This window comes from Ictidomys tridecemlineatus, chromosome 10 (genome assembly GCF_052094955.1).
Source record: "Ictidomys tridecemlineatus isolate mIctTri1 chromosome 10, mIctTri1.hap1, whole genome shotgun sequence".
Lineage (NCBI taxonomy): Eukaryota > Metazoa > Chordata > Mammalia > Rodentia > Sciuridae > Ictidomys > Ictidomys tridecemlineatus.
Genome location: NC_135486.1, coordinates 118,789,804 through 118,803,903, shown reverse-complemented (window position 1 = coordinate 118,803,903; position 14,100 = coordinate 118,789,804). Strand labels below are relative to the sequence as shown.

General features: G+C 60.5%; 1 protein-coding gene across 1 annotated transcript in view; it reads left to right on the top strand.

Moving 5' to 3' along the window:
• Window positions 1-313: 313 nt before the first annotated feature.
• Window positions 314-14,100, top strand: part of Castor2 (cytosolic arginine sensor for mTORC1 subunit 2) — a 44,366-nt gene continuing 30,579 nt past the window's right edge. Inside the window, exon 1 of the mRNA XM_078023937.1 lies at window positions 314-525. Within this exon, the coding sequence (XP_077880063.1) occupies window positions 413-525 (113 nt within the window). The 5' untranslated portion in view covers window positions 314-412. The remainder of the gene's footprint in view (window positions 526-14,100) is intronic.

Sequence of the window (14,100 nt, the reverse complement as noted above, 5' to 3'; positions counted from 1 at the left end):
CACCGGTGGCGCAGCCGCCCAGCCCCAGACAGCCGCAGCCACGGAGCGAGGACTACAAGTCCCGGCAGGCCGCGCGCGGCGGCGCACGCGCAGCGGACCGGCGTTTGAGTGGCAAGTTGTTTGTTACAGCGAGCACCAGCTGCTGCCTGCGCCGGGCGCCGCGCGCCGCTGCCCCGCCGCTCCGCCGCTCGGCCGCTCTGCCGGCGCTGCCTCCTTCGCCCGCCGCCGCCGCCGCCGCTCGCGGCCCCTCGCAACTTGGCGGCCTCCCTGCCCGGGACGCGGCCGGGCCCGGCGCCGAGCTCGCGGTCCCCGGGCCGGCTGCCCGCGGCGGCTCGGTGCCGGCTGGGCGCGGAGGGGGCGGGGGCCGCGGCTCGCCCCCCGCCGATGAGCCGCCGCGGAGCGCGGGCGGACGATGGAACTCCACATCCTGGAGCACCGGCTGCAAGTTGCCAGCGTCGCCAAGGAGAGTATCCCGCTCTTCACCTACGGCCTCATCAAACTTGCCTTCCTGTCCTCCAAGACCAGGTGAGCGCGCGGGGACGCGGCGCCGGCCGGGGACAGACAAAGGGGCGCTCCCGGCGCTGTCCTCGCCGCCGCGCTGCAAAACAACTTCGGCCCCGAGCGCCCCCCCGCCGGCGCCCGCCCGCCGGCCCCGTGGGTCCCCGCGGGTCCCCGCCGCTGTCGTCCCCGGCCGCGGCCCCCTCTCCGAGACCCGGGCCCAGGGACGCAGGGACCGGGCGGAATGAATGAGCGAGCGCACGAACGAATGAATGGAAAACAGGTGTGGGGACGCGGCCGGGGGACCGGCTCGGCCCGGGCCCGGCCCCTGTCGCCGCGGCCGGGGAGGCGTGCGCCGAGCGCGGCCACCGGGGCAGAAAACCGAGAAATCCTTAGTGGACGCTCGTCCCCAGGTGCCGGCGAGGGTCGCGCGCCGGGGGGGCAGGGCCGGGGAGGGGCTGCCGGCGAGGGTCGCGGCGATCCTTTCTCCTTGGGGTCCAGAGAAGTGGGGGGTCGAGCCGTGAAAGGGGAGGAGCTGGCGTGTTTATGGATCAGCCTCGAGGCTGGGCTTGGAGGCTGCAGAGGGAAGACAGTTGAAGGCCTGGGAGGTATAAGGAGGAAATGGGAAGACCGATTCTCCACGGCTGGCCGAGGGTTGGCTTGGTGAGCCCCCACAGGGCTTCGGATCAGGGTTTTTGTTTTTCTGTTGTTTCTTGGTTTTTGGTTTTTTTTCCCCCTAGGAGTCTGAGCCCGGTGGAGTGCCAGCTAGCTGCTGTAACTTAAGTCCCTTGTTTGCCTACCATTGTGACAGTTAAAAGGGATAATGAAGTTGTTGCTGTTTTGTTTGTTTGTTTGTTGTTTGGGCAGGGGAGGGGTTTGGGGCCAGAGATGGTTCTCCCTCTCTGCAAAATGAATGAATATGTTACAGGTCAAGGTTAAGTTGAAATGACAGCTCCCCCCCCCTGCATCCCCCTCCCCCGGCTGTCCCCTTTGGCACTGAGCTCAGGGGACACAGGGAAATAATTCATTCCAAGCCTGTTATTTGCCTGTTAAAGTTCTTGCTTGAAAATCTCACTTTGATGTGACTGAGCCCGGAGCCCAGGCCGGCCATTGTTTGGGAGACAGAGCCAGATCTGCCCGGGGCCCTGTTTACTTTCTGCTGGGCTGCCTCCTTGGTGGGGTCTGAGGTTTGGGAGCCCTTTGCCTGTGGAGAGCGCTGGCTTCTTTGATTGCAAAAGGTAATCATTAAACAGGTCATTTGAAAACAAAAGCCTGCAGCTCAGACTCCACACACACCCCCAGCACACAAAGCCCCCTTTGGCTGTTTGGATCCAGCATCTACCTGCCCTGTGTCCCCCACTCCTGGCCAGTCTTGAAGGTCCAAGAAATCTTTGTTTTTTCAACTCCTTCCCCAAACCCCATGTCGTCGTCTGTCTGCCCCCCCCCCCCCGCACCCCCGCACCCCAGTAGCCTCCTGGCTGATTTCCTGGCCACCATTCTAAGGGGGGGATGGTATCCAGGCCTGGGTGCTGGGAGGAGGGGCACTTGGGAGCAACAAAAGGTGGGCTCCCTCCTGTCCCTTTCCCTTTGTGGAGGGACTGGCCCCGTCCATCACTCCCCCACACGGGGTCCAGTTTGGAGGACTCAAAAATAGGCCTTGCCCAGGGTGAGCCTCACTGGCCTGTCTGACCACAAGGAGACCTTCCCTCCCTGAGTCTCCCTTCTCCCTCTGCCTTCCAGAGGCAGGCAGGCAGAGGAGGCCCAGGTGAAGGGTCTGGTCTCTAGATGACTCAGAGGTCAAAGGTCATCTTCTGGTCTCCCGGGTCTGGCTCTAGAAGGTGCTGAGCACACTTGTCAAATGACTGAGGACCTGCCAACGCTCGCACTCTGAACCCAGGCGTGGCTTCAAGCTTGTGGCCAGCCCTCACTGCCCGAGTGGCCGAGGCCAGTTCTTTCTCTTTGGCTCTCGCTTTGTCTCTCTGGGTCCACTAGTTTCCACAGAGCTGCTCTGGAGGGCTCTTTAAATGGCTTCTTAGTGAGTGTAAAAGGGGTGCTGGGATGTGGACCTATTAATTGAACCGTTTTCAGTGATCAGCCACCCAGGTAGTACTTTTGTTCCCTGTGAGTCTTCCCACAGTGCCTGTCCCCACACAGTGGCCCAGAACCCTGTCACCACCCCACTCCTCAAAACCTTTTTAGCCCGAATTAGTACAGCATCCACTGAGATCTCTGAGCTGCATGTTTAAAATTTTTCAAGCTAGGAGCCGTGGCACACACCTGTAATCCCGCTACTGGAGACCCAAGCAGGAGGATAGCAAATTCAAGGCCAGCCTCAGCAACTTAGCAAGCAAGACCCTGTCTTGTCTGAGAATAAAAAAAAAAAAAAAAGACAAGTGCTAGGATGTGTCTCAGTGGTAATCACCCATGGGTTTGATCCCCAGTACTGCAAAAAAGAAAAAGAAAAGAAAAATTTTCAGTCACTCTCTATAGGATCAAACCCTCAGCGTGGCACTCAAGGCCTTTGGGAATCTGGATCTTCAATCCTTGACTTTAGCCACCCCCCAGCAAATACTCCAGTGACCCACAATTCACCTCCTTTCCCTTCACACTTCCATGCTTCACACCTGAACATCTTTCTTCTCTTCCTGTTTCAATCCTTAAGATCTAGCACACTGTCACCTTCCTGAGCCCTCCCCCCTCTGGAGTCTGCCCAGTGGGGAGGAAAACGGCATGGGGGACCCCACTTTGTGCTGGGGTACAGCTGGGTCCTTGAGATGCTGAGCTATCCTGCCCCTGCCTCTGCAAGACCCAGAGCCTGGTTCAAAGAAAGAACTAGGCCCTGCAGTAGAGTGGGCTTGGGGGCGGGGCCTAGCAGGGTTGGGAGGAGCTATTGAGATTAGCCAGGTGGCAAAGGGTTTGGTCCAGTGTGTCCAGGGCAGGACAGTCGGTGAAAGAGGTGTGATACCTCCTTTTCAAAGAAGGGACCTGGGGCTCAAAGTTACGTAATTACGTAACTCACCCAAGGTCACATAACAAGCCATAGAGCCCAGGACTCAACCTGCATCCAGGTGGCTCAAGCGCAAAGTTTTCATAATTGAAAGTTGCAGGTGGCACCCAGGCAGTGATGGCCAGTCCCTCTGTTTGCAGTGCACAGTTTTGAAAGATTAAGGAGTGCAGACTTGAGGAGCTGACCCTCCTCTGTTTCCTAGCCCCAGCGCCCACAGGGCTGGTCTCGTCACCTGCAGGTAGACGCAGGACCTCTCTTGCCCCTGCCTCGCTCCCCAGCTCCAGCCCTGGGCATGTGTCGCCTGGTTGTCTTATCCTCCCCCTGAGATGATGACCCTGCATCCCAGGAAAGTGCCTCATTGTCCACTCCCCCTCCGTGGTGGGCGATGATGGGGGCTACCCACTTTGCTGTGCCGTCCACGGAGGTGAGGACACTAGGTCGGGAGGAGAACCACTGCTCAAGGTCTCAGGGCTGGGGAGAAGCAGAGGTGGGATTTGAACCTGGCCCTCCTCCACTGCCCAGGCACCAGGCTTTGTGGGCACTTAGTGAGTGCCTGGGGGATTCCAGCCCACACTGAGGGACCCTGGTCTCAGCCAAGTATTTGCCGGAGTCATTCTTATGAGTGCCCAGGGCTGGAAGCCCCCTGGAGGCAGGTCACCTCGGGAGCACTCCCCGCCCTGCCCCACTCTGGACAGCTGGCCCACGGTCATGGTCGCTGGGTGCACTCACTCTTGGCCTGAAGTTAGGGGCGGAGACCAGGGGAGGGAAAGCAGAGCCGTCCCCAGATGGCCCCCTCGCCCTCAGTGGCCCTCTGTGGCCCTCCCTGCTGGGCTCTCCAGCCCCACGATTGTGCTCAGAGCCATGGATCCACAGAGTCCAACCTCTGCGGCCTTCAGGCCTCCATCCCATCTGCCTCCTCTGCCGGGAACTGTGCTCCTTGCGCACCCCCTCAGCCTGCCTGCTCGTCCTTCAGATCCCTGGTAGCCCCTTCCTCTAGGAGGTCCCCTGCACACCGTGGACCCGGCTCCATCTCTGGAAGATGAAAGGCAGTCTCAGAACCTCAGTGGGAGGCCCTGGACTGCAGCAGGCCCTGGCTGGACTGACCTAAAAAGAAGTTGGAACCTCGAGTGACAGATGAGGCACCAAGAGCCAGGCTGTCCTGAGGGCCGTGGCTTGGATCTTCCCACCTCTCCACTTGGCCAACCTTGACATGACAGCCGAGCTCTGGGGTCACAACTGGAGCAGCCTGTGGCCTCAGGGACCATCGGGAGGAAGCCCCACCAGGGCAAGAGCTGCTGCCCCTGAGAAAACCTCTCCAGGGGCCCCCGTCCTGCCCAGGCTTCCTTGCTCATTGGTTGGAACCAGGTCATGTGAACTCGCCACAGCCAATCACTGGCACAGGGAATGAGACCATCGTGGGCCAATCAGGGTTCCCTGCTGAAGGGGGGGCTGCCCCTGGGAACCTCTTGGCTGTGGCTGTGGCTGTGGCTGAGGCGGGCTGTGTGTGCCCCTGTGACAGAGACCCCGTCCCATTGAGGCTGAGACCGAGTGCTGGCACAGAGAAGCCTCCACACTCGACGGCATGCGAGCTCCTGACCAAGGTGGGCCCACAGTGCCGCCCCTCTGCCTCGCTTCCTGGACCCCAGCCTCACCCAGGCCTGCAAGTCCAGCCACCACAGGGAGGGCCTCAGAGCCTGGGGACCCGCTGGAGGGACTGGAGATGTTCAGCCTGGATGCCAGGCCCACTCAGTCTTCATGTGGAGTAAGGCTCTCTGGAGTTGGAGGTGCTCTCTGCACCCTGTGAGGCAGGTGTGGGGACAGGTGACAAGACACAGCAATGACAGGCACTTAGTTCAGCTGGGCGCTACTCTGTTGCTCCTTTAATTTTTACAGCAGCCCACAGAGTGGGGGCCCCACTTTACAGATGAGGAAGCCAAGAGAGTCAAGGGCCCAAGGGCACCCAGATGTGGCAGGACTGGGACTTGAACCCGGGAAGGAAGCCTGGCTCAGGACCTGCCCCAGGACCATTCGGCCCAGCGTCCAAGCAGAGTGGACTGGACTCCCGTCCAGGAGCCTCTTGACGGAGCGTTGTGGAGAAGCCCCGGCAGTGCGGCTGGGGAGGCTGTCATCTCCAGTCCCATCCTAGAAAGTGTGTCACACTTGATTGGCAGGAAAGGCAGGTGGGCAGCTGTGCAGGGAGCTGTGCCCTCCGAGCCCCTCGCATGGGCTCCTGTCTGTTGCGCCTGAGCCTGTGCCCCCTGTGGCTCCTGCGCCCCATTGTGCCCTCAAGCCAGAGTGAGCGCTGGCTACTACTACTACTTCATGGGAGAGAAGCTGAAAGCTGCGGAGAGTTTGCCCAGATGCTCCCTGCTTCCCCAGGTGCACAGGCCAAGGCCACCAGCCACCGTTTGATGGCTGTTGAGGGAAAGACGAGCTGACAGGGATTTGGGCTCCAGGGAGACTTCCGGGGAACCAGCGCTGCCGCATCCCGGCACTGCACCTTGAGCAAGTTACCCGTCCTCTCTGTGTGTTCAGCTACCTATAGCACAGGGATGGTGACCGTGCCCCGAGGACTTCATGAGGTGCAGCCCATCGACCGCATGAGGTGGCACCTGCTGCTGTGTGCTCCAGTAAGAGATGGCCCAGAGAGAAACGTCCCGGCTCAGCTGGCTGGCGCCAGTCTGGGGGGCAGAGCTGATGCCACGTTCTGATTCTAGGAGGTAGACATTCTGCCACTTCCCTGGGAGGACAGGCTCATTTTTAAGCAGAGGGGCACCAAAATGCTCTGGGACCTCAGCGCTGCCAGCAGGAAAGGCTTCCTAGAGGAGGTGGCGCCAACTGAGCCGAGCTCGCGTTGGGATGGGAAGACATCAGGGTGCTGGGGTGAAGGGAGACAGGCCTGCAGGGGGTTGGAGGGGTGGGCTAGGAGGGCCCAGGCAGGGGTGCAGATGGGAGAGCATGAGGCTGGTCCCACATGGGGTAGCTGTCTGGTCAGCCCACCGGATCCTTGTGATGGGAAGAGCATCGTGAGCAAAGGTCTGGACGCTGGAAAGAAGGGACCTGTGGGGGACAGGTGGCCAGCCCAGGGTTGGTGCAGATGGAATGTTCGTTCAGGAAGAGACCCGCAGGTGGCTGCTTGCTGTGTGCAGAATGAGTTCCTGTCCAGGGGACAGAGAAGACGTGTGATCCCACCAGGGGAGGGGAGCAGACACCCGGGGAGGCACTCTGAGGGCAGGGCCCGGCAGGGCAGGGCAGCCCACATGGAGGTGGTGCGGGATCGGGCTTCTGTCCTCCATCCAGCTCCCTGGCCGCATCGCTGTCTTGCTCCCGTCCTCAGGCCACCCCTGCTCCTGGGTTGCAGCCCTGCGTGGCATGTGAATGTTCTTGACGTGATGTCTTCTGTCCTCTCTGGCCTTATCCTGCCCCTCCCCCAGAACGTGCCTCATTTTAGGACAACCGTGGGAGTTTTAAAATACCCCAAATTCTGCCAATGTTCCCTTTAAAGTTAGACCCCTCCTTTTCCCCTCCCACCTTAAATGTCTGCCTCAGTGACTCTTACAACAGGAGAAGGTGGCAGAGTGATACCCACAGTCCCCGGTGGCTCTGCCTGGTGCTCTCTGTCTCTCTGTCCCTTGTCCTGTGGGAAGCAGCTGCCATGCTGTGAGGATGCTCAAGCAGCCCTGTGGAGAGAGGCCCAGGCTGCTGCCCCAGGCAGGCCCTCAGTGGATCACACAGCCCCATCGGCCTTGACTGTAACCTCCAGAGGGATCCTAGACCAGAACTGCCCCACTGAGTCACGCCCAAACTCCTAACGCCTAGGAACTGAGAGATTAAAAAACCTGTAGTTTCCAGCACTGAGATTCAGGACAGTTTGTTATGTCGCAGTAGATAACTCAGGAAGTGACTGTGTCATTCCTCTTTCAAATGGGGCCATTTCAAGAGCAGCAGACAGTAACAATAACTGCCCCAGATGGACAACAGGGCAAGCCAGAACGTGTCCTGGCCCCACCATCCATCCCCCTGGTCCCCTGGAATCCTGACACTTAAAGAGTCACCTACTCTGGGGCTGGGGATGTGGCTCAAGTGGTAGCATCCTCACCTGGCATGTGCAGGGCACTGGGTTCAATCCTCAGCACCACATAAAAATAAAAAATGAAGATGTTGTATCCTCCAAGAACTAAAAAATAAATATTAAAAAAAAAAAAAAAAAGAGAGTCACTTACTCCAGGGAAGCCATCCTGGGGCGGGGACCACAATGCTCAGAATGTAGGCTGGGACAGCTAGTCCCATTCCATCCTCACCCCAGGTTCCTGTCCAGGCCCCAGGACTGGTGTTCCGTGGTATCATCTCCCAGGGGTCGAGAGCGGTCACCATAAAGGCTGCGAGGTCTCTTTTGCTGGTTTCTTTAGCACCAGAGCAGTCAGCTTCTTGATGTCCCCAGGCCAACCTTCTGCGGTGGCCCAGCACCACACCTTGGCACAGAAGATGGGCCGCCGAGGCCCACAGAAACTTCCCACCCATCTCTGTGGCCACTCAGTTTGTGTTGGAGGAGACACGGGCCTCGGCAGTCACGCTCGTCCTCCAGCTGACACTGGGCAGGCCTGAGCCCTGGGCTCACTGGCCCCGCGGGTCCTGTTCTGCAGCCCCGTTATCAGCATTACTTTAGTCACGGGGACCAAGAGACAGAATGGCCCTCGTGTCCAGCAACCTGTCCGTGTGCCACAACTTGGGCACCGAGGGAGTCTGTTCTGGCACAGGGTGAGGAGGGGGCACCATGTGAAGTGAAGCCTACCTGACCCACGAGGGCCAGGACACACCTGCACCTCCCACACCTACCACGAGGGCCCGAGGAGTCCGAGTGCAGAGACGGGACTTCGGGGCCACCGTCCAGCTGTGTGGGCCTGCAGCAGTGCCTGGCAGGAGGGGCCTGGAGACAGCGGTAGTGACGTTCCTTGGCAGTGCAGACTTCTGGGTCCACAGCGCTGGACGCCTCAACAGCAAGGGGATTTGCGCCTGTGCGTTTTACCATCATTTTTTTTAAAAATAAGAAATTAATTTTTTATTTTATTTTTTTAGAGAGAGAGAATTTTATTTTAAAAGAGAGAGAGAGAGAACTTTTTAATATTTATTTTCCAGTTTTCGGCAGACACAACATCTTTGTTTGTATGTGGTGCTGAGGATCGAACCCGGGCCGCACGCATGCCAGGCGAGCGCGCTACCGCTTGAGCCACATCCTCAGCCCAGAAATTAATTTTTTAAATGGGTGTTCATTGAACACCAGTTTTTGGGGGGTGGTACCAGGGATGAACCCAGGGGCCCTCGACCACTGAGCCCCACCCCCAGCCCTATTTTGAATTTTATTTAGAGACAGGGTCTCACTGAGCTGCTAAGGGCCTCACTTGGGTCCTCCTGCCTTGGCCTCCTGAGCGCTAGGATCCAGGTGTACCCACTGTGCGGCTATTGAATGCCATTTTGTGGGTGCATCCCAGGGCTGAGGTGCACGGGTTCCTCGCCACTGTATTGGTGGCCCCAGAGGACAGTGGTTCCTGCATTTTCCTCCCCCCACTGTCGAGGGGCTGCCCTGGCTTCTGCTGCCGCATGGAAGGGCTGCAACTTGCAGCTGTCGACACTTTGAGACCCATAAGAGCTCTGGGTCTAGACATGCTCGGGGGGACGTCCTGGCCCTGCCAGCCTCGCCCTTCATCTGAGGTTTGCTGAGACACAAGGACCAGGCACTGTCCTGGCCCCAGTGGATACCAAAAGGAACCAGGTCACAGTTCCTGAGTTTACAGGGCTTGTCTTCTTCTTGCCTAAGATAGTGGACAGATCAGGGAACCTCGGGCAGTGGCCAAGTGCCCTGACGTCACTGCAGCAGCAGGTACCAGGGGTGGGAAGCAGCTGGTTACTGCTGGACCTCTGGGCCACCTGCAGTGGTCTGTGAACTTCCCAGGTGACAAGCAGGGGCTGGCCATGAAGATGCAGGGGAAAGGTAACGGCCAGCACAGAGGCGGGAGCCTCCTCCCGGGTCAGGACAACTGCTGCCCGACACAATAGCCTGTGCCGGTGGGGAGCGGGTGGGAGCAGGGCGGGGGGCGTGACAGGCCCACCCGCCGCGATAACAGCACGACAGCTCCCCACGAAGCTGAGGGTAGACCGCCGTGGGGTCTAGCAGCTCCTTCCACGCATGAACGTGACCCCAAACCAGGAGACAGCCTCGAGAGCCCCGGGCACACCCACGCCCTGGCAGGACACGCACAGCAGCCAGAGCCAACGCTCCCCGCCATCCCTCGGCGACGAGCGGATCCTCAGCGGGCGGTCCCCGTGCACCCGAGGATCATCCAGCCTTGAAGAGGACCTGCTGACCTGGGCTACGTCGGAACAATCCCTGAGGACACTGTGCCAGGCACCGAAGGACGCGATGCCCGGTTCCACGGGTGTGGGGGCCTCAGAGCGGTCGGATCCACAGAAACGGAAGCAGGTGGCGGTGCCCGGGTCGCAGAGCTGCGTGGAGCTTCAGTTTCCTAAGACGGAAGAGCCTCAGAGACATGGCAGCCACAGCTGCCCAGCGGTGTGAAGAGCTTCACATCCCTCAGGGTGGTCACGATGGCGGGGTCCTCACGATGGCGGGTATCTCTGCTCCACACACTTTACCTCGATTTTGAGAACAGTGGAAAAGGGAGCCTGGCAGGCGGGCAGAGCCAAAGGGCCGAGTGGCCACCGCAGATGGAGCCAGGGGTTGCCCGGTGAGGCCAGTGCCCTGGGCGTGCCAAGTACACACGGTGACCCGCCCTGCGTCGCCTCAGGGAAACTGAGGCACCACATGCTTTGGCAACTTGTCCGAGATCCCAGAACCCAGTAAGAGGAGGGAAGACGTTCCTGTAACAGCTTTACGAGGTGCCACCGCGTCCCCTGCCTCTCAAGTCTGACTCGTGGCTCCCAGAAGTCAGTGCTGCACAACCAGCTCCATGTCTAATACCAGAACATTCTCACCACCCAAAAAGGAACATACCCAGGGAGCAGCCATTCCCCGTCTCCTCTCTCCAACCCAGCAGCGCCCATCCACTTCCTGTCTCTCTGGGCTCGCCCATTCTGGAAACTTCACGTGGGTGGAACTTTATCAGATGTGGTCTTTTGTGGCTGACCTCTTTCCCTTGGCAGGGTGTCCTCAAAGTTTGTCCATGTTGTGGCATGTGGCAGTACTTTTTATAGTTACATACTACTCCATTACGTGGATATACCACGTTCTGCTTATCCACTGGTGGACATTTAGATTGTTTCCGCCTGTGAGCTGTTGTGCTGTGAATGGCCATGGACAGGTTTTTGGGTGGACACACCTTGTCTTTCTCTTGCACACATGCACATGGCACTGCTGGGTCACGTGTGGTAATTCTGTTTAAATTTTGAGGAACTCAGCATCCCGTTTTCCACAGAGTCCCACGTGCCCAAGGAGTGTGGATTTGAACCCACATCTCTGGCTCACAGCCCATGCGCTAAGCCAGGACCACCAGGAACTTGGAAGCCCATGGGGCCTGGGAGCCTTCCCAACTGAGGGCCCACAGTCTGGGGACTAGACTCCTGTGGGACCCCATGGCCCTGCCCTCCACCCTTAGCCTCCCCGGCCTTCTTGTTTCTGCCTCTTCTCCCCCTGCGGTGCCCTTATACACTGGCAGTGTCACCTGCCACCACCCCTCCCCAGAGGGGGAACCCCCTAATGCAGCTCCCAGAGGCACAGGGGCCCACTTACAAGGAAACCTGTGGCCCTGAAGCTTGGGGACTGTCCCCTCTAGGCACCTGCACAGGGCTGGCTCGCGGGACAGGCAACCCAGCCCTCATCCACAATGGACGTCCCGAGGACCAAGGAGGGCGCTGGAAGGGGACGCAGACCCTCACACAGTGGGCCCTCGGGGCCCTCAGACTGGGCCCTTGCCCCAAGCCCATAGAAATGAGTGGCCCCAGGCGGGAGGGCGGCTGCCCCACTCCAAGACCCTGGAGCCTGGGGAGTGGCACAGTCCGGGGCCCCGCGAGGAGGTGAGTGAGGCAGCGTGACCTCAGGCCAGCAGGGTGAGTTGGCCACACTGGGGAACCAGGTGGGAACGGGAGCCCAGGTCACCAGCCCCAGTCGGACCTGGGGCTCAGCCACGGAGAGCTGAAGTGCCGGTGACAGAGAATGGCCACCATCTCCCCCCTCAGGGAGGCACCCTGACTGCAGATCCCGGGAGCAAAGCCTCAGCGTCCCTGAACCCCCTGCCCTCCCTGGTCCTCGCTGTGAGGGTGGCTCAGCCCGTGCCAGGCCACAGGCCAGCCCGTGCCAGGCGCTTCAGACAGGTTCTCAGCTGAGGTGCCACGTCACCTCCCCACTGCACAGACGGGAGCTGGGGCCCCAAGGGGAGGGACCGGCCGTGCACCTGGCAAGAGGAGGAACAGTCTGCCTTAGGAGCCCCGTGCCCCTCGCCCTACGGGGGGACAGAGACCAGAGCTGGCCGTCATAGCCCCTTGGTCACCACCTGGAGGAGCACTGTTCCCAAGAGATGGGACCCTGACTCCTGGCTGGGACAAAGGTCCCCAAGTCCCTCCAGGCCTGCTACACACATCCACATCAGCCTTGTCCCCTCTCCCACAGAGGGTGGGGACAGGTCAGAGAGTGCCCAAGGTCAGGCCCCGGCATGGCCTGGCCTACCAGGCTGTCCATCACCTGGGCTGGTCCATCACCTGGGCTGGGCTGGGCCGGGCCTGTGGTCGGTGGCTGGGCAGGCCGGCTGCCCGGGGCGGAGCTCCGTCTTTCTGTCTGACCTTCCCCTGGTGCAGGCCTGTCTGGATGCCCACCCTGTGCTGGGCGCTGGTGTCCGTGGGGCCTGGACCCTGCTGCCTGAGAGGAGGGCAGCTCCCCAGGCCTCAGGATGTGGCAGGAGGTGAAGAGGCTTCTAGGAGGAGGTCTAGGTGGCGCGGGGACGGTGTCCAGGGCCAAGGAGGTAGAGCCAGGCTTGAAGCCACACAGGAGGGCAGTGTCAGTTCAGAGGAGGGACAGGTGCAGCACCAGGGAAGCCCCTGTGGCCACTCGGGGCTGGACATAGGTGTGAGAGGAGGGGACTGGTAACCGTGTGGCTCCCGTCTCAGGTCACAGTGGGCTGAGGGGTACTGTGGCCTCCACTCCACCCGGCCTCCTGTCCGCTCTGACCCAGTGCTGCCAAGGGTGCCTTACCCTGAGGTCCCCCACCTCCCGTGGGGGTGAGAAGGACACCCTTGCCTGCCCAGCAGGGGCCAGGAGATTCACTGACCCTTCCCGCTGGCCAGTCACACGAGGTATGTCCTTCCTGCCAGGCAGCTTGTGGCCCTTCGCAGAGAGTTGGGCTCTCAGGCCTCGGTTTCTTCATCTGTAAAAGGGACAGTGACACCGGCTTGGCCGGGCTGGCAGAATCTCATCTGTGGTCCTAGGCTGGTGACTTCATCTGCCCCTGCGTTTCCCTTCCTCTCGCCTTTCCTGTCTGGGGAACGTGGTGGCCCTGGGTGAGGCCCGGGGTGCTGGCCACGGGCAGGGGACACTTCATAAGACGGACTTACTGTCTGGCCTCCTGGGCCTCCTCCCTGCGGGCAGGGCTCCTCAGCCGCTGGAGCTCCACCAGGCTGCTCGGGCAGCTCGAGGGGACAATAGGTGTAAGCCAGCTGGGAGGTGCTGGAGGGGACAATGGGTCATGAGACGCAGACTCAGCCAGCAGGCGGCCGTGTTGACTTTAGGTGTGAGTCCCCTGCTCCAGGCAGCTGAGGCCACCGTGGCCAGGAGTCCTGGTCCACAGGACAGTGGGTCTCAGCCATAGCTTCACCCCAGGCCAGCGGGTGACCTCCCCTGGCCAGTAAGCAGAGCCCTGCTGCCAGGAGCCCACTGTGGCCTGGGAGGCGGGGGCAGCTGGGGCCCAGCCCCGGGGACTTGAGGAAGAGGAGGAGGCACCAGGCCAGCGGTGACAGGAGGCCTGGCCCTGAGGCCTGTAACAGGACCTTGGTCACTGGGGGCTAGCGAGCCTCGCCTACCCCGTCACCAACACCGCGTGCTCGGGCCGGGTGCCACCACACTGGCTCAGGGGCAGGCCCTCGCCTGGTGTGCACAAGGCCCTGGATTTCCTCCCCGGCACCAGTACCTCAAAATTAAATAAATGCCCAGTACTTGTCCACTGCGGGCTGGACTGAGCCCAAATAAAAACCAGCATTTTTCTTTCACGGATTAGGATCAAAAGAGGAAGGGACTCTCCAAGGCCCTGGTCCACGTGGGGCCCGGGGCCTGGCGGTGGTGTCCACCCACGGTGGTGTCTGTTGTTGGGGACTTTGCTCTGTGAGGAGGGACCTGTGGCCATGGCAAGGGATCTGGAGCTGCTGGCGATGGCTTGGGACAGGACCCGGCTTCTCTTGTCACCTGTGCTCTCTTGACACCACAGTGGTGGGGGCAGGGACATCTGGGCTTCGACTCAGACGGGGGCTGCCTAAGCTGGAACCGTGGGTTGGAAAGTTCTAGATCCGCACTGTCCACCCTGGCAGCCTCGAGTCACGGGCCGCTGTTCGTATTTGAATTAATCAAGATTTCAGACTCGCTTCCCTGGCCACGCTGG